The sequence below is a fragment of the Typopeltis vanoorti genome, chromosome 1 (assembly GCF_054136105.1).
Source record: "Typopeltis vanoorti isolate ZY-2024b chromosome 1, IOZ_Tvanoo_1.0, whole genome shotgun sequence".
In the NCBI taxonomy this organism is placed as follows: domain Eukaryota; kingdom Metazoa; phylum Arthropoda; class Arachnida; order Uropygi; family Thelyphonidae; genus Typopeltis; species Typopeltis vanoorti.
Genome location: NC_143549.1, coordinates 2,983,720 through 3,010,709, shown reverse-complemented (window position 1 = coordinate 3,010,709; position 26,990 = coordinate 2,983,720). Strand labels below are relative to the sequence as shown.

General features: G+C 35.1%; 1 protein-coding gene across 3 annotated transcripts in view; it reads right to left on the bottom strand.

Moving 5' to 3' along the window:
• Positions 1 to 26,990, bottom strand: part of Cadps (calcium-dependent secretion activator 1) — a 1,213,340-nt gene that overhangs the window by 461,912 nt on the left and 724,438 nt on the right. For all 3 annotated transcript variants that reach the window (XM_090396519.1, XM_090396528.1, XM_090396537.1), the window contains one exon: positions 23,799 to 23,882. In XM_090396519.1, the coding sequence (XP_090252645.1) occupies positions 23,799 to 23,882 (84 nt within the window). The remainder of the gene's footprint in view (positions 1 to 23,798; positions 23,883 to 26,990) is intronic.

The following is a 26,990-nucleotide window of genomic DNA, read 5'->3' as shown; positions in this document are numbered from 1 at the left end:
AAAAAAATTTTTTATCATTATTATTTATTATTTTCTCATTATATTATCATTTTTATTTTTTTTATCATTAATAAATATTTTTTTCTATCATTAAGTTAAAGAAGTTGGAATGGAAAAGAAGAAAGCATGTCAATCATTCACAGCAAGTAAGTCACAGGTCCAATATTGACAGAATACAGATAATGTAAGAAAGCTACTTGTGTAAAGGTAGCTAATTAAAAGTCACAGGAAGGCTTTGGTAAGAATACAGAAAACGACTATTATGAAGGGTGTCTACATTTTTAGTGCACAGTTGTCCACACTGCTGCAAGCAGGGCAGTCACCAGATTACATCGTGCTCTGAGGCAAACAATTAAATATCGCCCCTGATGGATTATAAGACAAAAATATAAGAAAATCTCCAATTGCTATTTTGTTTTTATTACAAGAGAAACATTAATGCAAAACGATTACATTACATAATAATATTAATTAAATGTTTGCTCTACAGGGATATCACACGATAAAACTGTTTATAAGCTCTTCTAAATTTAAATTATGAGCAATGTCTGCCTCTATCGATATAGTTGCTAGACCAACCAATCTTTCTTGGGTCATTGCTGCTTGCAAATAATTTTTAATCAGTTTAAGCTTGGAAAAACTTCTTTCCGAATTTGCTACGCTAACAATTCCTGTTAATGGCACCTATCGCAATATGGCTGAACAAGTGCGCTTATTAAGCCGCGCCATGAGACAGGCTACCTTTCTGCTACATTCTGTCGACGGAAATGGCTGCAACTGTAGGTGTAAGGAATTTTAGAGAGATTGCAGGTTAACAGTGGGCTTTAGGTAATTAATCTGCACGAGGGGGGAGGTATGATCTTAACATGAATATGCCTCGACTCTTCCTCATAATACAACATAGGCTGAACTGCCACAGTTAAGCAGGAGGAAAATGACAAAGAAGATTTCTTAACAACTGTAACAGTAAAGTCATAAAGGAAAAGGTACCAATAATCAAGGAACTAGATGTACCAGAGCTGCATAAGGATATAATTTCATTTATGATTGGTCACAAGTAAAAGAAGGTCAGAGTTATTGGCACTGAACTATTCACTAATTCAGGTTTCTGTTTATCCTTCAAGTATGCAGCCTAGACCAATTCAGAAGTTACTGCCATCTGCACAGAATTCAGTGACAGTAGAAGAATTGCAACCTGGCAGAGATATAGCAATTGAAATAGATGCACTTCACTTAATTGTACAGACAACTATGGCAAAAAGCATACCTGTATTTCCAACAGTCTATAACAGGAATAAGTAAGAAGAGAAATCTTGTATATGGGATAAATTCAAGGGTGTGAAAGAGAGAGAGCTGTTTAATGAGGATGATTTACATCTGAGCAAGGGTGGTAGTGAGAAGCTTAGTAGATGGGTGGAGGGGAGAGTTGGTCAGGGATTTCTGAGTGTGGGTTGTCACAACAGGTTTGTATGGCGGATGTGTGGATTCAGGATTGTCTTGAAAAACAGATGGATTAAAGATTCAGTATGCAGGAGTGTTAGGAACTGTGTAATGGGAAGCTGATTCGATAAGTTCTTGAGCCTGCCTATTAAGATGGGTGAAAAATGTGCCAACTGTCATGAGACCGGAAACATTAAGTTATGAAAATTGTAGCTGTTAGGGATATTTCAGGTAAGGGTACATGCAAGCACAAATAAAACAAATGGATGTATGGACGGATGTTAGATGTAGTCCTGAGCCTGAGGTAGCAAATCAGAATGAGACAGTCAGTATAAAGTGAAGGGGTAGTGTACAAAGAAACCAACTAAGCTTTATGTACACTAATGCTAGAAGCATCTGGAACCATAAGGAGGAGATTTTAGCAATAGTTACCCTTCTTGGCCAAAAGTTATTGGTATTAGCAAAATGTGGCTGACAGAAAATGATATAGTTATTGTTACAGAATGTGAAGACTAACATATTTTTGAGGAAGATCAAGCAAACAAGATGGGAAGGGAGGGATATTACAGTACTGACAGCAGATGAATTGCAGCCAAAAAGAGTACAAGTTCCACTGCAGAGCTGGGGGGGGGGGGGGTTAGCAAAATGGCAAGTGGTTCACTTGAAAACATTTGGTGTGAGATAAAGGCTAAGGGACAAAATATATAGTTGGTTGCTGCTATAGATAAGGGAATGCAAGGAATAATGTTAACGTTATGCATCAACAAATAAACTCAATGAGTGGTGAGTAGGTAATTATAATAGGGAGAATAATTAACTAATTAGTCTCCCTATTATAATTAATGGGGACTAATTATAATGGGGTAAATACTATAGGGACTAACTGTGCTTGCCTGATTGGTATATCCACTCTCCAATGAACATGCTGCAGGTTCAAATCCTGCTGTGGACATGGATGTTTGTGATTGTCTTAAGGTGGGAGATGAATTTCATCATTGTGTGAGATTACTTCCAAGCTTATTGGAGTCATGAAGTGGCTTAAGTCTTGATAAAGTAATCTAGAACAGAGTTTCAGGGACTATGTAAAAAATAAGTAAAAATACAAAAGCACATAAAAAAATCCTGGGCCTGCCCATGGTACGAATGTACCATAGGTTTATGAATAAACCTTTCATTTATGAGTAGAAATCATTAAAAAAAAATAATATATATGTATATAGGAAATACAGCTATAGAGACATAGGAAACAAGATAAGAAAGAATGGAAAAAGAGGAATTGCAAGACAAATCCCAAACAGATGGGATAAGGCATAAGAAGAAGAAGACAGGTATAGGGACACATCATGAAAGGAGGAAAGATCACATGGCCAGAAGGAAATGGGATTTAATGGACTCGAGGATTGAGAGTGCTGGAATTTGTGACTGCATCGGAGGATTTGTCCATAACCAAGATGATTATATTATTGCAGGGTGAGTAATAAAGTCATCTTTTCTTTATATGCCATTGTTTTGAGCATCTTCTGCTTAACCCATTTTATCCCAGCATACTCATTTGAGTACAGCACCTAAAATGGCCTAGTGGTGACATCTCTTGCACCACGGTCAAACACTGAGGAAGGTTACAGTTTTGGCAAGCCCTATTCTACCACATTTTTGAAAATTAAAAGTTAGGTGATGCTGTAGGCATACTTTTTCACTACATATTCTAAAACTGACCTGTCAATTCCTGTATGATAATTCAAGTGCTTTATGTCTTGTAGTTTTTTCTAATATTTTTTCATCGTGTTGACTTTATGTGTTACAAAGATAAGTACTAAATACATTTTTTTTATATATCAGCACCTCTGTTTGATTACGGGTTGAGAATGCATACAAAATGGACCTGTACTCATTTGAGAAAGGTGGGCTTATAAGGAGTCAATATATATATTTTTTGTTCTAGGTTTAGTACCTCTGAAAAAATGGATCTCGATGAATTTCAGCCAATAAGTCGAGTTCAGTTTTATGGAAAGCGTTGCAGAACAGTTGGATTAGCTGCAGACAACGTAGCAAATTCCAATCACCAAGATATATCCGTAGTTATCATTCCTAACGATATTGATTATCAAATGGATAATGAGGATATTGATGATGATCTTCAGCCTGACCACCTTCCCAATGCCGTTCCAGGGGAAATAGAGCTTCATTATGCGAGTGACGAATCAGACAGCGATGATGATCTTTCTCTAACCACGATAAGACAACATTGCTTGGCTGCGTAAGGTAAAGTAATTACCAACGAGCCCGTATGGACAGAAGATATCTTAGACATCAGTATGGCAGTAACTAGGGGTATATGGACCGTCTGAGTAATGTGAAGGACCAAATCCAAAATAAAACTCCAGCTGAAATATTTGAAAGATTTATCGATAAAGAAATTATTACCATTATTATTGAACAGACCAATTTGTACGCTACGCAGAACAATAATCACGTATTTGATAATCATGTAACTGAAGAAGACATCAAGGTATTTATCGCCATTTTACTTTTGAGTGGATAGACACCACAGGTTGCTAAGAGGGCATCACTATTGGTGTTTAGATGAGAATCTTCTAGTTCCCCCAGTGGCCAACAGTATGTCAAGGAACCGTTTTCAAGAAATCAAGAAATATCTATATTTGGCTGATAACCCACAAATAGATAAAAACAATAAAATGTATAAAATAAGACCTCTAATGGATAAACTAAATAAAAAATTTCAACAATTTGGCATATTCAACAAACGTCTCTCAATCGATGAAGCCATGTTCAAGTATTTTGGGCATCACTCTGCTAAGCAGTTTGTTAATTTTGATACCTGATCTGCCCATTGTACTCATATGAGTACACATATATTTTTTTAAATTATGCTTTTTTTATTTTTTTCACTGTCAGTATAGTGTAGCATTTTGACACATTTTCAACTAAATAATATGAAAAAAATTTCCTTTTTAAAAAAAAAAAATTCTGGGGACCAAATGGATTCTTCTTCTTCAACCTTTTGGTTCTGTCCACTGCTGGACGAATTTTGATACCTGATCTGCCCATTGTACTCATATCAGTACACATTTTTTTTTTCAAATTATGCTTTTTATTTTTATTTTTTTTTAACTGTCAGTATAGTGTAGCATTTTGACACATTTTCAACTAAATAATATGAAAAAAATTGCCTTTTTAAAAAAAAAAAAAAAATTCTTGGGACCAAATGGATTCTTCAACCTTCTGGTTCTGTCCACTGCTGGACGAAGGTCTCCCCCATGATTTTCCAGACCACTCGGTTTTCTGCCTCTCCCATCCATCTCACTCCTGCAATTTGTTCCAGTTCATCCCTCCACCTTCTTATCGGTCTTCCTCCATCCATTGGTCTCCACTCTGTTGTTTTTCTAGTCCATCTCCCATCACTGCATCTGGCAATATGGCCAGCCCATCTCCACTTAGCCTGTTTAATGTATTCTATATTATCCATGACACCTGTTTGAGATCTTATCCAGGTATTTGTCTTCCTATCTCTTAATGTTATTTTTAGCATACTTCTCTCCATGTGATGTTGTGTTGTTCTCAGCTCTTTGTTTAGGGCTTCTTTTAAAGTCCATGTTTCTCCTCCATATGTTAGGACAGGAAGCATGCACTGGTCAAAAGCTTTCCTTTTTAGACTCATAGGGATGTCACTTCTGAATATGTCTCTCATTTTCCCATAAGCCATCCATCCAAGGTGAATTCTTCGTTCAATCTCTTTTCTTTGGCACTCCTCAAAGGATAACAATTGGCCCAAATATACATATGAAGTAACTTGTTCTATTTCATGGTTTTCAACTTTGACAGCTCTATGGTTAATGTATTTATTCATGATTATTATTATTATTTTTTTCCTATTTATTTTTAATCCAATTTCTCTGGAGGCTTCGTTTAGCTGATTTAGCCTTTCGTCCAGATCTTCAAGATTACCTGCTATCAGGACAATATCATCTGCAAATTTCAGATGATGCAGCCTTTCTCCATTTATGTTTATTCCTTTTGTTTCCCAATCAAGGCTTCTAAAGACTTCCTCTATGCAGCTGTAAATATGGGAGATATGGTGTCGCCTTGCTGGATGCCTTTTTGTATTGGGAACTTTTCACTGTTTTTATATAATTTAATTACAGAAGTTCCATTATTGTAAATATGTTTTAGTGTTTCAATATATGGTTTCTCAGTTCCCTGGGTTTCAAGTGCTTTTAGTGTTGCAGATGTTTTAACTAAATCAAATGCTTTTTCATAGTCTATACAGGCCATAAGGGTTTATTGTATTCAATTGATTTTTCAATGAGCTGTCTTAATGTGTGAATATGGCCCAAAGTATTGTAATCCTTCCTAAATCCAGCTTGTTCACAGGATTGCATTTACTCTAGTTTAGATTTTATTCTATTATTTATAATTTTTGTAAAAACTTTATATATGGTGGGGAGTAGGCTTATAGGTCTGTAGTTTTTAATTTCTTCCTTATTGCCCTTTTTAAAAATTAATATTAGAAATGAATTATTCCAATTTTTTGGAACAATTATTAAATATTATTAAGTAGAAGATGCTAAAAAACAAAGACATAAAGGAAATTTAAAGAAAACAGTAATCAGCAATCACATGAACAGTATTAACCACAGCCCCAAATGGTGACCAGTATGGTAGGGAAGGCCAAATTAGAGTGAGAGGAAATTAGCTCAGTGAGGTAAAGTAATCTCAAAGAGATCTTCTGGAATGAGGCAAGTAAAAAGAATGATAATTGGAATATTATTTTTATTATTATCCCAAGACCACCATGGAGTCAAAAAGTCTTCACGCCTTAAATACATTCAAATTCTCTATACATGCAATACTATCAGGCCATGCATTCCAATCATTCACAACTCCCCATGTAAAAAACCTGCTTCTCACTCTCTTGATCACATCCTCCTAATACAGATACCAGAGATGACCTCTTGTTCTCTCTCTCTCTCTCTCTCTGCCCCCCCCATCTCACATCATTTTATGAAACTTCTTTGATGTTAATCCTCAAACAACACCTTACCAACTTGTTTGTTTCTATCATATCATCCCTCTTCTTCCTATCCACTGCACTACTAATTGCAACTTGGGAATTTATTTCTTCATATTCAACAATCTAGAGACCAGAAACTTAGTCAATTGGATAATTTCTAATATCTCTTCATCCTTTTGAAAACAAGCTGTGCACAGTAGTACATAAGTGGCCTAATCACAGCCTTATACAATGGAATCAGAATCTCATTACTTCTACAAATCAGTTGTGGGTGGTGGATTGGTGGAGACGGAGAGTTGTAGAGTAGGTGCCCTCCCTCGATGAGCTTTTGGACTCCCTGTAGGTGTTATGTAATAATAATAATAATAATATAATTTTACCTTTCTTACACTCCTTTTGAACTTGACCCGATGTAAGACTCATATTAAACAAATATGCCAAGACAGATGTCAACTCCCTGGTACATTCCTTCAAAATACATAGTTTTGTTCCATAGCATTATTAACATCTAGTTTGCTCAATTCCCTATATATATCTCTCTTGGTGCTCACAAGCTGTCTCTCTTCCTCATCATCCACTGCTCTTAATCTCTCTGATGTTACATTCACAAGGATGAAAGACTTCATGAAAAGACTTTATGAATCACTCTATTCATTTAACACATGGAAAACAAACCTTCTGTATCTTCTCATTTACCACATCTATAATAATCAAATCACCATACAATGCCACTCATGAGTCTTTTATTTTGGTATGAAAATTATTACCATTTTCATACCAAAATCACTTGTTTCCATCTTCTTTACTCCTCCATACACATCTACAATGCTCTTCATTTCACTCCACATCTGCTTCATCTCTTGTCTCATCCTCACCATCTCAAGTTTCAAATTTTGCATCATTTTTTTGCTGCCATTCACTCTCACTATCTTACTGTCAGTCACACGTGCTTGTTTGCTGTCAACCCCACTTGCCATTGATTGTACTGTTTTTTTTTATCATCTGTATTGCACTTTATATTCAATCACACTCTTTTCTTCACTATCATTTTCATGTGCCTTCTTAGTATCCACACAATCTTCCTCCAAAATATTCCTATGAATACAATTACATTCACAGCACTGTACCATTTTTGAAAAATCCATGCCATTCACTTTACTTGTCTTTCTTTCAGTTCACACTGACTCATGCAATGAGTCAGTGTGAACTGAAAAATACAATAAAGAAGATGAAAAACATGAAAACACCAGGAGAAGACAATATAAATATAGAACTATACAAAAATGCAGGTGAAAAATTTAATGAAAGACTTCTACCTTTCACTCCACATTGTATCAGATCACTAATAAGAAACAATGAATTTAAAGCAATACAATAGAAATTTAATCAAACACCATGTTCACACTTAAATATCTCACAGTAATGCTCAATCTACAAATTAGACCATATCGACACATATTAAAATATAAAATTTACTTATATTATCACAGCCTACAGGTTGAACAATGTATAACACTCGCATGTTACACAATGTATGATTGATAACTGCTAATGAAAAGGCAGAGGCTGAAGTAGAAGAAATAGTTGAATTACTAAGTGATCATTTTGTAGTAATTGATGTGATAAGGAATGATACTGTAAAAGAAGTAGATGAAGTAGAAGTGTATATTATATGACAGCTATGGGATTAGAGATGGAATATCAGTAAACACATTATGAGAAAGAACTAAGGAACTGGCAGTGCCTTTTACCAGATTGCTTGAGTCACCTCTGGTAGAGTCCATAGTGGCTGGAAAGGGAAAATAATCCTATTGTATAAAGGAGACTTCAAGACAGAAGTAACAAATTACCAAATTATCATTGTCTCAGGAGTGGTGGTCATGGTGTTGAAAAAGTTGGCTGAAAGGAAACTTTAGGAATCGGTTGATAAAAATTGGATACCATGGTTTTGTGAACGATAGGTCATGCCTGAGTAATTTACTCTTTTTATAATAACATAACAGCTGAGCCAGATAAGGAAAATGGCAACCTGATGATATTACTAGACTTTGCAAAAGCATTTGACAGGTATCAACAAGGAATACTGTCATATACAGTTGTGCAAATGAACTTGAATACAAACCTCATATGATGGATTTTATTGGATAGACAATAGTTCATGGAAGATTTGAGTTCAGAAGAAGGCAGATATCTGGTAGTGTGATACAGGGGTTGGTATTCAGGCCACTGCTATTTAATTTGTATATGTTAGTGATATAGTTAAGGATCTAATGATGTAAAACTGGTAAAGCAATACCCATATACAGATGTTATAGCCAATTTAACATTATAGACAAAGAAGAAGAAGAATGGATGTTGGTTAATATAGCAAAGCATTATGGTTTAATATGGTAATGCATTTTTGGATGAAAAGATTACAAGCCATTTACCACATTGCTGGAACTGTGCTCCTGGAAATTGATGAAGCCAGGAATTTAGGGAGGCGGGGGATATGGAGGTTTAGTTTAGTTCAACTGCTAAAACAGCTCACAGGATTACTTAGTTATTGAAGAAAAGCTCAAGTGTTGAACTTTATTCATAAGTTATTTTTAACAGTGTTACAACATCAAACGAACTAAATTATTAAAAAGATTTTTATTAGCTGGCTTATATTTTGGTAAAAGTACAGGAAAGTTGGTCAAAAAAGATAATTCATTAGCAGGTGGATAAGAATGTGATACTCTATGAGGGGCAACATTGTTTTCTGAAGGGTAGGTTAATGCCTTAGTAATCTATTAACTTTTTATAACTATAATAGGCTGAATTGGATAAAGAGTATAACTACATAATGATACTGCTGGATGGATTTTGCAAAGGCATTTGACAGAATATTACACAGAGCTCTGTTATGCAAATTGCAACACATGGGAATGGATATGAAACTGGTGATATGCATAAAAGGGTGGTTGATGGACAGATACCAAAAAGTAGTATATAGAGAGGAACAGAATCCAGAACGAAGATAGATGACTAGTGATATGCCACATGGCTTGATGCTTGGAACCACTGCTGTTTAATTTGTACATAAATGATACAGTAAATAATTTGAAGGGACATATTCAGTTGTTTGCTGATGATGCAAAGTTCAATAGGGTAATAGTTATCAAGTATTGTAGAGAACTTGCAGGATGATTTGAATCGGCTGACATTATGGGCAAATCATAATGTATGTCAATTTTATGTGGAAAAGTGTCAAGTTATGCATTTTGGGATACAAAGATTATAAACTGTGTATCACATTCAGAGATTTGCACTCTAGGAAACTGATAGTACATAGAGAGCTAATGTTTAGAGGACATATTGCTAAAGTAGCTAGGGTACCTAACAGAATTACTTGGTTATTGAAGAACACACTAACAAGCAGAGATAAGGGAGTTACTATTCCTCTTTATACGATTACTGTGCTCAGGTCTGGTCACATGGGTTTCTTGGGGATGAGAAAGTGGTGGAGAGAATCTAGAGATAAGTAACCAAGATGAAGGAGTGGTGGAATACTCCTTATGAGGATAGACACGGTTTGTGGATTCAAAAGTTAGCTGATAGGTGAAAAATGGGGTATATGATAGAAAAATTTAAGTTACTTAAAGGATTTTATAGGACTGATGTGGAGAATTGTTTCACCTCTTGGCTAGAGGAGGCAGAACAAGAGGACATCTGCTGGAAGTCTGGTTAGCAAGGCTGTGAGGACTAAATGTTTTGCTTGGAGAGTGGTGAATGATTGGTATGAGTTGTCTGAGTCAGTTGTAAGTGCTTTGTCTGTTAATGGATTCAAGGAGAGGTACGATAGATATTGTGTTGATAGTTTGTGTCTCTCAAAATAAGTGTTAGGACTCCATGGAGGTGCCTGTGCAATAATAATAATAAGAAGAACAATAGTAATTTAATTCAAAGATATCAGGAGGAAATACAGATATTATTAAATCAAGAGTGTCGATTATGTTACATTAGCAAATAAAGATGTGACATCGAAAATAACTTAATGTCTGAATATTTAAAGATATGACTGCAGAATAAAACATTTTTTTCCAATTTTCTGGATAAAGAGAAAAATGTTTCCCTACAGACTGCTGATATAAGGTTAGCTTTAACCCCCCAACCGGCCACGTCGTCTATAGACGTTGAGTTAAATCTGGATACGAAGCTCAAAAACCCATTGAATAACATGGATAAGAAGTGCAATTTGATGTCACTATTTCATCCACATTGGCCGGTAGGAAGGTTAATATAGAATCTCTCTTTTCATAAATGTTACTTTTCCTGACATCCTTTTACTGAGGATACACTACGTCTACTTTCAGAAACATTTCCAGAGGATATAGTGAAATTATTTGACTTTGTTATGCACTCTGGAAATCCTGTATTTTTAAAAAATACAGGAGAGGTAATGATAGCATGTGTTACGTATAATTAATTATTATTTTTTTTTTTATCATCATCATCAAATTCCTGGCATGTACTCTCAAGGGGGTGCACATGATATTTTCTAATTTCTCTTATTCCATACCAGCTTTGCTTATTCTGTTGTCTATTTTCAGAGTTAATCTGCCATTTTTGCTAAAAACTGTCTAAATAGCTGAAATATTTTACTTATTCTATAGCAGTGATGTTCAACCTTTTTCACTACTCGAGCTACTTTTCTATAAAAAGTTATTCGGTGATCTACTCTCTTATATAGATCACATTCCTCCAACCTGATATCTGATTACACACAAATAAACAACTAAAAAAAATACGCAACTAAAAATTTTATTTGTGTATTTAAAAATTTATTTATCACTTTTAATTATTTTTTCATTATTTTAACCAAACCTTGGAGATTCTGTGGCAAAGCCTTGAAGAAAACCTTGATTGATTCAGCTAGAGAGGCATGTGGTGAAGTTGTCTGCAAGGATAGAAAAATTAGAACTCCATGGTGAAGGAAAAGAAGAAAGCATATCAAAAGTTCCTGGCAAATAAGTCAGCTTGTGCTCTTAGAGAATACAGAGACAGTAAGAAAGTTAAACATTGTATAAAACTAGCTAAACAAAAGTCATGCGAGGACTTTGGCAAGAACATAGAAAATAAATACCAAGAAGGTGGAAAAATATTCTGGAGGTTCTTGAAGAAGCTTAGAAATGGAGGAAAGAGTGCTGTAAAAGGAGTTAGAGATGATAAAGGTGACATGAAAATGGGAGAAGAAGATATCCTTGAAGTATGAAGTAATTACTTTGAAACACTGCTAAATGAAAAAAGCAGTGATGACAGCACAGTGGAAAAAAACACTGACCAGGCATGCAGTCAGGAATACATATCTATACGCGAAGTAGAAAAAGCCATCAAAGGCTTGAAATGTGGAAAGGCAGCAGGAGTAGATGATATTCGACCAGAAATGCTGAAGTATGGTGGCATAAAAGTCTTACAATGGCTGCACTGCATAGTTCAGAATGCCTGGAGAGAGGGACGAATTCCCGATGATTGGAGTAGAGCTCTCATAGTACCCATATATAAAAAGGGAAATAAAACTGAATGTGAGAATTACAGAGGTATTTGCCTACTGAGTGTTCCTGGCAAGATCTATGCAAATATACTTGAGAAACAGTTGAGAAGAATTGTGTAAGAAAAGCTTGGTGAAGAACAAGCTGAATTCAAGCCAAACAGAGGCTGTCAGGATCAGATCTTCACTTTACGACAAATAGTCGAGAAAGCATGGGAATATAACAGAGATCTGTATTTAAGTTTTGTCGATTTGGAAAAGGCATATGACAAGGTGCCAAGAGAGAAGCTATTCAATACGCTACAGTTATATGGTGTCAATGGGGCATTATATCAAGCAATACTTAGTCTTTATTTGAGTTGTAAGTCAGCAGTTAGAATTTAAGGAAGTACAGGAAGATGGTTTAATGTTAAATCTGGTGTGAGACAAGGATGTACGTTATCACCTCTGTTATTCATGATCTATATGGATCACATTATGAAGGAAAGTGGTATTAAACATGATATCAAAATTGGAGATGTTAATGTCAGCTCTTTGCTTTATGCAGACGATGTTATACTTCTAAATAAATCCGCTACAAGTCTGCAAGATTCTCTGACTAAATTGAATGACTGTTGTAATAGATATGGTATGAAGGTCACCAATAAAAAGACAAAGACAATGAAAATAGGCAGAATCATTGAAAATGTCAACTGTGTTGTGAATGGAGAACCTGTGCAACAAGTAAAACATTTCAGCTACTTAGGCACGATTTTTAGTGAAGATGGTAAATTAAATATAGAAATAGACAACAGAATCAGCAAAGCTGGTATGGTGGGAAGTCAACTGAATAAATTCATATGGAATAAGAGAGAAATTAGTCGGAACACTAAATTAGCTGTATACAGGACAGTGTTCAAACCAGTTTTAACTTATGGATCTGAGAGCTGGGTCAGAAGTAACACACTTGACCAAAGACTAGAGATCACAGATATGAGAGTCCTGAGAAAGATTAGAGGCGTGAACAGATGACATCAATGGCAATATAATATTAAAAACGAGGATATTAGGAAAGAACTTGACATTGTCAGCATCCAGGAATGTTAGCAGAGTTAATCTCAGATGGTATGTCACTTAAACAGAATAGGTGAGAAAAGATTAACAAAACAAGTGTTCTCTGCCAAGTCGGCAGGTAATCGACCCAGAGGAAGACCAAGATATAGGTCGATTGATGTGGTACAAAGTGCCTTATACGATAGAAATATAACATCTGAGAATTTTGGAGTCTTGGCAAGTAACGGACTGATTTGGAGGAAAATTGTAGATAGGAAGTTAGTAATGATGTAAATTTTTCATGTAGTACTATCATATCCTGTACCCCTTGAGGGTACATGGCAGGAATTTGATGATGATGAATTATTTTAATACAACAAATATTTTAATACAAAAAAAAAAAAAAAAAAAAAATATATATATATATATTGGAATAAAATATTTATTTTTCTATTTTGGAAAACCAAAGTTAGAAAAAACAAAAGATTGATTACAAACTCACAAGTTACAGGAAATGCTGGTTGATTAAAAAAAAAAAGTTAATGTGAAATTTGGCATTGTTTGGACCTCGCAATAGTTTCATAGTCAAGTTGATATGAAGAAGTGGCCAATCGCAGACAATCTTCCAAATGATCATTTGTAATTTGGTTTATTAATTGATATTTTATGACGGTCATATTTGGAAAAGCTGATTCTGACAAGTATGTCAAACTGAAACACAACAGAATTTTTCGTGCAATATCAGTTAATATTCGGAATTTTTCATGTGCATACTTCCAAATGACTTCATTGTTTATTGGTTTTAAATGTAAACTACTCTGAATGTTTATTATCTCAAGTTCTACTTCAGCTTGGTTTACATTAAACAGCCCACTAATTTTATTTGAAATTTCTGTGATGTTCAAGTTTTCTTGAAATGGAATATTGATAAAAGATACAATCATTTCAGTTTTATTAAACTTTTTAAATCTTGAAGTTATTTCTTCCTCAACTAATTCTATTTCATGAATAAATTCTTTTAAATCATAGCGAAGCATTTCTTGATTTTGTTCAAAAAATTTTAATAAGTATGGGAGATGTCTAAATTTGCGGTCATTTATATTTTTCTCTAATAAAAGTAAGTATTGTTGGAAATTTTTTTATTGAACTTAACATGTCAATTAAATTTTTATCTCTACCTTGTAAATCTAAATTTAAATTGCTCAATTTCATACAGAAATCTACTAAAAATGATAAGGGTAACAATTTATCCACAATTCAGTGTCTTTTATCACTCAATTGTGGATAAATATCTCCTTTTTCATCAAGAAAATTTTTTCTATCGTTAATTAATACAAAAAATCTTTCTAAAAATTAACTTCTGCTGAGTCAGCGAACATTATTGTGCAACAGAAGTTCCCTATCATCATCTGCCTGTAATTTAAATAACCGCTATTGCAGGGCATTTCCTCGAACAGAATTTACAATTTTATATGTAATATCCAAAACATCTTTTGTGTTTTGGATATTACATACCAATATCCAAATATTGGTATGTAAATGTGGTACGTTACAAAATCTGGATATTTGTCATCGTTTTGACATAATGAAATGAAGCCCAATTTATTACCTATCATTGCAGGAGCACCATCAATAGTAATAGACACAAGTTTAAAAAGCGGAAGTTTGTGTTGTTTCACAAATTCATCAAATGCCGAAAAAATGTCTTCTCCCCTAGTCCTTCCCAATAATGGTATAATTTTCAATAGTTCTTCTTTACTTGAATAATCTTTAAATATCACGCGAATAAATACCATTAACTGAGCAATATCAGTGAAGTCGTTTGATTCATCAAATTGTAATCAAAATGCAACACACTGGTGAATGTCTGACATTAACCTGGCCTGGAAACTTTTCTCAGGCAATTGAAACTCTTTCTTTTGGCAATTTGAAACTTTGTCTGCAGCCTAAAAGTAGTGCCTCTCTAGTGACGTCTCAAACCAAGAAGCTCCTTTCTGGAAGCAGGAAACTCCTCTCTCAAGCAACGTGGATCCGGGCAGTCTCTCTGATGGCGACTCTGGACCGGGCGGCTTGCTCTCTGACAGCAATTCTGGAACCGGAACCCCTTCTGCTTGCTTCAGTCCCTTTTTATTAGGCCTCCCTGAGAGCTTGCATGAAGTTTGGCAACCCCCAAAGAATCGGTACAAGTCTTTCATCTTAATTTCAAGTTCGGCATACCTTTTGTCCTCTTCCGCTTTCTTTTGATTGTAAGTTGCCAGCCATTGGAAAGTTGTTTGAATTCTTTCTGACTGCCTTCGGAAATGTTTACACACTTAGAGCCTGCAAGCCTTTCTCATACATACAAGTTTCAATAACAATCTTTCTAATGCCACCATGTACAGCTTCAGTGACAAAAACATTGCCTTTGTTTTTAACACTTTAACATATTCTTATTAAAGTAGTATATACAGTTAGCTTCAAAAGTTATTTACAAAAACATCTAATACAAACTATACCGAGACAAACAGTTTATTTTTTTACAATATTCACATGGTAAAATGTCTAAGTAAAAAATCTATGTAATGTGCTTTGGAATATTTAATATTTAAGCTACAATCAAGTTTTTACACTTCGCTTATAATCGTATTCACTCAGCTCACTGTTTGACTTCTACTGATCCAAATTAATTCATTTACCCGGACTTATAAGAAAATTACTGATTTGATAATTTTAACGAAAAATAAACAAACAATAGCAACAGACTTAAAGTGAATTAAAAATAATATATTATGTTTACAGTTTTAATTAAATTTGTAAGTAAGGAGGAATACACAAGAGATCAACCAAAAATTGCTCTGCGATCGATGGGTTGAACACCACTCTGTTACGGCTACAGTGAGGGAAAAATTTTATGAACAGTTTGCTCATCCTGAATGGGCATGGAGATTATGTATCGCTACAGGAAGTTAAAATGGCTTTTGTTCTTTTATGTTTAAATATATTCGTTGCCTTGTAGGCTACAGCTTGTTGAACTGGATCGTTGGGTGTGTGTTTTTAGGAAAAACTTTGTTGCCAAAGATTATAAGAAAACAAAGATATAAGGAATATTTGTATCTCGATGAAGTTGATTGTTTCTGACTAATAATGGGGCATTTAGAATCATTCGCAAGCACTTGTTTTGTACATATTGCAGTTTGAGAGTATTAGCAGTGGAAGTATGGCTCCAGGCTGGAGAAGCGTAAGTGACTATGACACGAATCATCAGCTGGTATAAAAGCAATTTGATTCTGATGTTTAGCTTACTGTTCCTGTTAATTAGGGTTAGATTTGGGCAATGGCTTTAGATGCCTTTGCACATGTAGTCTTCATGTGCTGGTTAAAAGTTAATTTTTTGTCGAACACGATACCAAGGTATTTTGTTTCTGTCTGCCAGAGAATTTTAGTACTGAATAATAATACGTCTCCTGCAGGAGATATTGATCTTTTCGTGAAGAGAATGGCTGAACTCTTTTGGAAATTTGCTCTCTATTTGAAGAACCATTTTTCTAACTTTAGAAGGTTTTCTAAAGTTATACAGTTAGCTTCAAAAGAGTTATTTATAAAAACATCTAATACAAACTATAACGAGAATAACAAAGTTCGTTTTTTCACAATATTCACATGGGACTTCACCTAAGTAAAAAATCGATGTAATGTGCTTTGGAATATTTAATATTTAAGCTACAATCAAGTTTTTACACTTTGCTTATAATCATATTCACTCGGCTCGCTGTTTGACTTCCACTGATCCAAATTAATTCATCTACCGCGATTGACTGGTCGATCGTGATCGACGGGTTGAACACCCCTGTTCTATAGGATCTCCATTCAGAATGCAGTTCATGTTTTTTATATTCCTGCCTACTTTCATAGTTCATCATCATCAAATTTGTGATATATACACTCAGGAGATGCACAGGATGTTTATGATAGTACTATATGAAAAAGTTACACTATTACTAACTTCATCATCAAATTCCTGACATGTACCCTCAAGGGGATGTACAGAATATTATGACAGTACTACATGAAGAACTGACATTATTATTAACTTTCTATCAACAATTTTCTTCCAAATCAATCTGTTATCAGTCATGACTTCAACATTATCAGATCTTATATTTCTTCTCCAATTGTACTTTTTACTGTATCAGTAAACCTATATCTTGATCTTCCTCTGGGTCTTTTTTCCTGCCACCTGGCAGAGAACACTTGTTTTGCTAATCTTTCCTCTCCCATTTAAGTGACCATACCACCTGAGATTAGCCCTGCTAACATAATAAATTTAGTTTAATCCTTTATCCAAGTGTAAGCAAACAAAGTTTGCCCCTGAAAATATCTTTAGGACTGAGGTAAGGTGGTACATCCCTTGCCAACTCGTAGCAAAGGTGGACCTAGCTCTCATTACTCCTTGTCTCAGCATCTCCCATAATGCAAAGCACATTTCCTTGCAGGCATATATACTGTTATGCATTAAGGGAACGGCCACTACCTAGACTGATTTCCACTTTTATTGAGGTTTCGTCAGTGGGAGGCAGAACCACAGTGGCGATACTAAGGCAGAAGCAATGGAGGGCTTTCCCTTATTTCATAGCAGTATACATGTCTGCAAGAAGATGTGCTTTGCATTATGGGAGATACTGAGACAAGGAGTGATGAGAGCTAGGTCCACCTTTGCTACGAGTTGGCAAGGGATGTACCACCTTACCTCAGTCCTGAAGATATTTTCAGGCACAAACTTTGTTTGCTTACACTTGGATAAAGGATTAAACTAAATTTATTATAGTCTAACCAAGTGCAAAATAAACTTCCAAGCTCTGCTAACACATTCATGGATGCTAACAATGTCAAGTTCTTTCCTCATATCCTCGTTTCTAATATGATATTGCCATTGATGCCATCTGTTCACGCCCCCTAATCTTTCTCTGGACTCTCATATCTGTGGGAATTAGTTTCTGTTCAAGTGTTTTATTTCTAACCCAGCTCTCAAATCCATAAGTTAAAATTGGTTTTAACACTGTCTTGTATACAGCTAATTTAGTGTTTTATCTAATTTCTCTCTTATTCCATATACATTTTTTTAATTTTTTTATACAAGTCTTCTATATGTGATGAGGTAAGTCCAATTGTCAGGTTATGGTGTTTATTTCATTATTATTATTACATAACACCTCCAAGAAGTTCAAATATTCATGGAGAGAGGATGCTCAGCTCTGTACAACTCTCCATCTCCACAATTTAATTCCCACAGAATCGCTACTACCATCATCATATACTAACCACCACCACCACCACCACTAATATTTTTTGTCTGTAAACCTGTTTTATGTTTTGAAACATGTGGTCTCAATACAAGAAATTAAACAAATATTTGCAGAACCACAGAAATATTTGTGTTAATTATCATCATCATTATTATTAAGCATGAATAATCAACCTTCAATTTTTAATTTTCCATGGTCACTAAATCTAGGTGTGAAATATTTTCTGATAACCTTTAATATATGAGGTGGGACAATTTAATTCCCAGAACAGCTGCATAATGTTGCCCACATCATAATTTGGTTGGAGTCACGTGAGCAATCATGATTGTACATCTTTTAACTGATGTGTTTGTAAACCTCAAACTGATAGCATTTTTGGAAATTATGGAGACAACTACCGTGTTTGAATAAAAACTTTAGTTTAATATTACTAAAATTTACAATTCGACGTTTCGACCTTTATGTCAAGGTCATCTTCTGGAGTGTACAAATATACACAAGAAACAAGCTATACTACAATCATACTGGTTCGTTAAAGACACTGACTAACCGCTACCACAATTGTTGGCCTGACCTCTGGTGAAAAAAAAAAAAAATTATACATCAACGCTAGAGTCCTACTATTTGTGTTGTCTACTATATACATATATTAACATCATTCCAGCCAGTTGGAGTGGAATGTTTCTAATCCTAGCGGATTGGCTAGAGTCCTGACTTATGTTGAATCTTTCATATTAGGTTGGCTGAATGTGTGCCATCCAGATCCTTGGAATTTTCATACCATCTTTATTGTTGATATTTGAGTGGTTTATCAGGATTTCGCAGGATTCTTTAAATTTTCTTTCGTACCATGTTTTTGTGCGGTGTAAGGAGCAGGTGCTTTTCCAGTTGATTTGGTGTAAGGTCTAAGTGCATGGTCTGAGAGGCCTGCTTCACCATAATGGTTATATTTAATGTGTCTAATGTGTTCTTTCTTGCGTATAGGGATTGTCCGTCCTGTTTCACCAATGTACGGTAAGTTACAGGTGCAGCGGATGCAATAGACTCCAGGATGTGCTAATGGAAGGAGAGGATCCTTAGAGGAGCTGAATATGGTTTTAAGTTTAGTGGGTGGTTTAAAGGTGGCACTGAGGTTATAATGTTGTAGGATTCTGTTGATTTTTTCTGATAACCCTTTAATGTATGGGATGGCTATGGTTTTACTGTAATCTAGATTCGTTTTTGTTGTGGTTTTATAGAGTATTTTATTGAGAGTATTTTTGTTATAGCCATTGTTTATGAATGTGTCACTAATGATTTTTAGTTCTTGTTTCAGGGCTTGCTGGTTAGAGCAAATAGTTGTGGCTCTGTTTTTAAGGGTGTTAATGACTCCATATTTTTGTGCTGGGTGGTGGTATGAATTCGCATGTATGTATTGGCCAGTGTGTGTCGGTTTTCGGTAGACTGTGAAGGATAGACTGCCTGAAGGAAGACGTGTAACTAGTGTGTCTAGGAACAAGAGCGAATTTTGGTTTTCGATTTCGATGGTAAATTGTATGCGTTCGTGTTGTTTGTTTAGGTGGCTGAGGAATGTGTTTAGCGTTTGTCGCCCGTGCGGCCAGATCGCAAACACATCGTCAACGTATCTGAGCCAGATTGTCGATCGAAGCGTGGCGGAATCAAGAGCCCTTTGCTCAAAGGTTTCCATGTAGAAGTTCGCGATTGGGGTGGATAATGGTGAGCCCATGGCTGTACCTTCCTTTTGTAGGTAGAATTTGTTTTGCCACACGAAGTAACCGGACTTTAGTACGTGGGCAAAGAGGGCCGTAATGTCGGGTGGAAATTTGTTCTGTAGTAGGAGAATTGTGTCATTGATGGGGACAATAGTGAAAAGGGCAGAAACGTCAAAACTGACTAATAAGTCGTCTTTGTCGAGTGTTATGTTTTTGGTTTTGTTTATAAAGTGTTGTGTGTTTTTTATGTAGGAGGGGAAATGACCTACCAACTCCTTGAGTGTTGCCGCTAATTTCTTGGCTAGGTGGTAATTGGGACTGTCTATTCCTTCCACTATTGGTCGAAGGGGCACATTTTGTTTGTGTATTTTCGGAACCCCATATATTCTGGGGGGGGGGGGGGGGGCGTAGTGGGGTTTGAGTTTTTTAACTGTGTGTGGTGGCCAAGAAGTGACGGCCTTTAGTAGTTTTTCTGTTTTGTCCTTTATCCTTTTTGTTGGGTTATAATTTACCATTTTATATGATTTGTTATCGGCTACTAGTTGGTTCATTTGCAGTATGTATGTTGACCTGTCAAGGACAACAGTGGCACTGCCTTTATCAGCTTTCGTTATTATTATGTTTTGTTTGGCTTTTAATGATTTAATTGCTGCTAATTCTGTTTTAGTCAGGTTGTTCTGTATGGTTTTCTTGGTATTTAGGACATTACTGGTTTCTAGTCGTATTTTGTCTGCTATGTTGTTAGGTAGGGATCTGATGCCTCTTTCAATGTGGTAGATAAAATCCAATTTGTTTACCTTTTTAGGAGCTATTGTGTAGTTCAGTCCTTTATTCAGCAGCGTGAGTTTGCTGTTGTTCAGGGTGTGGCTTGATAGGTTAATCACATGGTTCTTGCTTGACGGTGGATGGTCACTCCTTGTCTCCCTTGTTTGTTGTTCATTGTTGTTTCTTTCATCATTGTTGATTGGGTGGATTCCTGTGATTGGCCGCCATATTTTGCCGTTGTTTCAACCTGGGGAATTTTTTCTTGAGTTTTTCTTTATTCTTTTCCAGGGTATGCTTGGCCGAATTGTCAGTAATTCTTTCAAGTGTTTGTAGAATGTCTGGATTAACATAGTTCGATAGTTCTGATTGTAATTTAGAAACTAGATTTTGTGTTGTAACTAGGTTTCGGCGGGCTGTTTGGATCTGTTCTCTAAGCATTGCTTTTTCTGTGCGGTCATAGATACGGAGTGCCTTAGCAGATGTAAATTTCTTTTTTAGCCTGATGCAGATCGGAATGAGGTTATTGTCTCTGCATCTTTTTAAAAAGGCCAGCCGATTGATCAGGAGAGAAATATGAATCTTTAGCTTACCATAGCGATTGCAGCGCTTGTGGGTATCATTTCCATGGATGATCTGAATCCTTTCTTTTAGGCTTGCATGGTGATCCGAATGCATTTTTGGAAATTATGGAGACAACTACCGTATTTGAATAAAAACTTTAGTTTAATATTACTAAAATTTACAATTCGACGTTTCGACCTTTATGTCAAGGTCATCTTCTGGAGCGTATAAATATACACAAGAAACAAGCTATACTACAATCATACTGGTTCGTTAAAGACACTTTTTCACCAGAGGTCAGGCCAACAATTGTGGTAGCGGTTAGTCAGTGTCTTTAACGAACCAGTATGATTGTAGTATAGCTTGTTTCTTGTGTATATTTGTACGCTCCAGAAGATGACCTTGACATAAAGGTCGAAATGTCGAATTGTAAATTTTAGTAATATTAAACTAAAATTTTTATTCAAACACTGTAGTTGTCTCCATAATTTCCAAAAATGCATTCGGATCACCATGCAAGCCTAAAAGAAAGGACTCAAACTGATAGAGCTATTTTCTAGTTAGCTATTGCAAAAACAATAGAGATCTGCATGTAAACTTTGGCATAAACATGTGTGACTGAAATTTAGAGCAGCATGTTAATACCAAATAATTTTGTGTGAAAATCAGCAAAACTACTACTGAAACGTTGGAACTATTGAGAGTGGCATATGGTGTGGAGGCACTGAAAAAGTCAAGTGTCTTTGAATGGCCTAAGACAGGGGTTCTTAACCTTTTAGTAATCGCGGCCTCATAAGTATCCTAAAAATATTTTCATCGCCCCCTAGTTTGTAAATTAAACTTTAAAAAAATAGTGGTTTTACTTACTGATTATAATAACAAATTATCTATAATTTGTTATTATAATCTATAAATAATAACTGATTATAAAAACAAAAAATAAGAAAACAGAAATCAACTTTACTTAAATGCATTTTAATGAGACCTCTGTTGTTGAACATTTCTATTAATTTGTCAATTGTTGCTTCAATTACATTACACAATGCTATTTGCATGCTGGAGTCTATTCAGAGTCGATTTCTTTGTTTTGTTTTAATATTTACCAATTTACCATTATGGAATACTCTTTTCACACAAATATGTAGAAACAAAAGGCAGCAAATTTTGAATAGCAATAGTAATCAGGTGCAGATATTCCCTCCGGATATGTATCCAAAACTGGACCAAACTTTTCTTCTTGAAAACGGAGATCAGACTTAAATCATTTGTCAGTTCCAGTAGTATGTCATCGACCGTTGGTGATAAATTTGTATTTTCGCAGGTATTATATGGATTGACTGGCAGTGTTGCCAGCAGCAAAAGACTTGTGGTGCCTCCACGAAAGAAACTACTACATCAAACTGCATAATTCAAATTACTAATACAAAACAATAGAAGTTTGAAAGAAAGTAAACTAAAGAAAGGGCAAAAAATAATTATTTTAAGAGGTTTCAAAATTTTTAAAACTAGAAACGTTCTGTAAATTTTCTGCGGCTCCCTGGTTAAGAATCATTGGCATAAGAGATTCAAAGGTGGGCAAGATGTGAATGATGATCCGAGAAGTGGGCAGCAATAAACAAAAATGACAGGTGCAAATATGAACAGAGTGCAAGATTTGCTACAGTCTGATAGATGATTAAGTGTGTGATTAATGGCTGATGAATTGCAAATGAATTCAGAAACAGTCAGGGTAATTTTAACTGAACAACTGTGTATGCGAAAGATTTCTGCGAAGTTTGTGCCTTGGATCTTGGCAGACGAACAGGAGGGATGGTTTCAAGTTGCAAATGTTTCTGAGAGTAATTACAGGTGATGAAACCTGGTGCTTTCAGTACAATCCCAAAACAAAATAACAGAGCATGCATTCGAAAATCCAGAGTTTGCCACGTTTGCAGTTCACTATGAATTCACTGAACAGGGAAAAACAGTCAACCAACAATGCTATTTAGAGGTGCTGAAAAGATTACAAGATTCTGTTCAGAGTCCTGAATTTAGCCTGAAAAGTGGATTATCCAACACGACAATGTGCCAAGCCATAATGAACTCATCATGAGAGTTTCTGTCTAAAAAATCGATTACTGAATTAGGTCATCCTGCTTATTCACCCGACTTAGCTCCCTATGATTTCTGGCTGTTTCCAAATTAAAGACTGCACTAAAAGGACGAAGATATTCTGACATTGCTGATATCCAGCATAATGTGATAAAGGAACTGAAGAGTATTCCAGAAAAAGAGCTCCAAGGCTGTTTCCATCAATGGGAACACCATCTAAACCAGTCTATAAATGCACAAGAGAACTACTTCGAAGACGACATAACCACTAATGTATAGTTCCAAATGTAGGTTTTTTTACAGGTGCATTCCAGGAATTAAATTGTCACACCTAGTACAGAGAAGTGATGCTTAAAACTATTAAGACATACCTTGTTCTGTTTGTTGCTCCTGCTGTTGCTGCTGCTGCTGTTGTTGTTGTTGTTGCTGCTGCTGTTGGACAGCAGCTTCAGTTCCTAATAATGTGTAATAAGCAAAGTAAAAATTAAGAATGCATCTAATAAAGGGGAAGGGGCTGTAGCTTACTGTAATCTCAGTTTCAAAAATATTGTAAATGATAATTCTTATGTTATAGCTTGAGTAAAATTCAGCATTTGAAATATAAATAAATACCACGGAGAGATGGCAAAAATTTTGGGAAGCATTTTAAAATCTTTCTCTCTCTCACACACACACACACACGAATTTAAGTAACACAACACAAAAATATCAAATGTTTACTTATGAGAATGTGAATTATGGCATTTACATGTATTCAAGGATTTTTTTTTTTCCAACATTTCAACTACAAAACAGTGCAATGCTACATGCAAAACAAAGTCAAAATACATAAAGAATTAAATACTTCATAAAATTTCTTTACAATTACAGACTTAAAATAATGAAATTAAGTTACAACTCTGAGAAATTCCAGCTATTAGAATAAATCCCAATGCCATAAATTCTCATACATAGAGCTTACATAATCTTAACACACTATTAAATCGCCCAGATTTCCCAACTAATCAGCAAAATTCATATCCAGAATTTGATTCTACTTACATAAGGACTACCATCATCATGTACTTTCCTATCATTCATTTATCTTATAATGACTGTTTGACATAGTTTGCAATAATGGAATTCTCATCTACCAAGACAGTGTGAAATTATGACATCAAAGATTTGTCTACTACTACATTAAATACTGTTTTAATTTTAAAACAGTATCAATCAACCAAGTCATAATTTATATTCTCAATATATTTAAAAAGTTTATGCTGATTTGTATTTTGAATATAACTTTCAATTTTATCTACAATATTTTTTCATCTTTATGACATTCCCCTTGTCAGTAACGCTCACATTATTCAGTAATCTCCACCCCCCCACCCCTGCTTATACCATTAGAAAACTTACCAGAATTAAATATATTTCAAAGGGATTTTCTGTTGTTATATGCATTGATTTACTTCTTAAAATAATTAATACAATGCAAAGCACAACTGTCCAGTCACTGAATATTGTTTTCACATCTGAGGTTGTGTCCTCCAGATCTCCCTAAAAATAATTGGTACAAAAGAGAGCAATTACATTGATTAATGATACATCTCACACCAATTAACTTCACTCACACTCATGTTCAGTTTCTTCTGCCTGGATGCATTTTCTACACCAGCACTTCCCAAACTGTGGGCCGCGGCCCCCTTGGGGGACATAGGTTTTGTTGAGGGGGGGGCCGTGAGATAATGAAAACAAATTTAAAATGTTTTAAGACTAAGTAGATTTTTTTATTTTAAAAGAAACATATTTAACTTTCATTATTTATTATTTCTTTTTTTTTGTTATTTTTTTATATTTTAATGGAAGAATTCACACATTGGTGTTGGTTCACAAACTTTGCTTCCTGCGTATTTCGGCGCTTAATGAATATTAGTAAATACTGCTTATTCATATGTTTCATTTCAAAGCAGTGGTTAATTGTATTTCTTTCGAATGCTCTCCGGGGAAGCTCCAAATCTTCCTGTCCCATCAGGCGTTCGTAATCAGGGACTGTTGATATTGACTTTATATACATATCAAAACTTGTTTTATATTAACACTGTCATCCGAGCTAGTTTCCTGTTACCAATAAAAGTTTCGCATATACTTCACACATGAAAAAAAGCTAAAACAAGTTCATGTGGGGGCAGTGCCCTCCCTAACAGCCTGCATACTGCAGAGGCAATAAAAATAAGTACTTTTATTATGCCAGTGAATAAGGTAAGAGGAGTCTGTGTAATATATTTCTCATCAAATAGTGCAATTAGAGACAACTGGGATAAAAACACACTAATTAATGAATCACATGTCCCCTCATACAGAAACTATGCTGTATAGACTGAAACAAAACCATATCATGGGCAAACACAGTATCTAACTAAAAACTATTGTTATTAATTAGATGTGTGCGAGTTCGATTTCCCAAGGCAGTAATAAAATTCACCCGAACGTGTTAAAATTCCTAAAAGTGTTAAAACTAAGTAATATATATATATAATATATATATATATAAATAATGAATGTTATGGCAGTTTCACATATGGAATTCAGTTGAAGAGAGTTAGCATTTCAACTCAATTGTCAGCTATGCTTTTATCTTTCGGTTGCATGATCTTTTGTTAATACCACACCAATCATATGCACGTTTTAATAACCTGCCTTTGCTGTCTGTTTCACGTTAGGCTTAATTACCATAAAGGGAGAAAAGTCACAAAAGAGAAAAATGTTCCTGGTCCGGGGATTCCCTTATTCAGGTAATATTCACTAATTTCATGTTATCAGTCTGTGGTGTGCCAGTATCGGAAAGTGGTGATATTATTTGATCTATTCTACGTTGAAAAATTTAACCCTGAGATGGATAAGTGGCTGATAAAAAATAAAAAAATCCAGCAAACAATCAGAAGAAGCAGAAACAGACTCAAAAAAAAAAAAGGACAGTATTTCATATTTTACCAGAACAGCCCGCATCGTCTTCAGAACGAAACGGTAAGAGGCAAAAAATGTAATATATGCATTTGATTTTTGCAATATTCGCTGTGTATGTTTTGTATCGAATATAAATACAATAAATATTATAATAATATATCTCTCTATTACGATTTTGTTTCGAGGGGGCAGTGAAATATTTTAATTTTTGCAAAGGGGGCCCTGACATCCAGAAGTTTGGGAAGCACTGTTCTACACTATTTCCACAATCCTACTCAGCAGTTGCCATCCTACCCACAATCCTCTAAATGTGTTACAACACATTTTTATTTATTTATTTATTTTTATATTTTTTTATGTTGGGCCTATACACGAGAGGTTGGCTGATCAACCTGTAGTACCGTATATGGGCAGTGGGTTGGGAAAGGAGAAACTTGTTGACATTCAATTTAAAAACCTGCATATTGTATTCCTTGGGGGGGGGGGGAGGAGACTATTCCGCAGTATAGCAGTAGCAGAGATGGAGGAGGAAAAGAAACTTGTACCATGGGCTGAATTTTAGCAAGCATATTATAAGTATTGCAAAGATTGTCCATCACAATGCTATTATGAGTAAG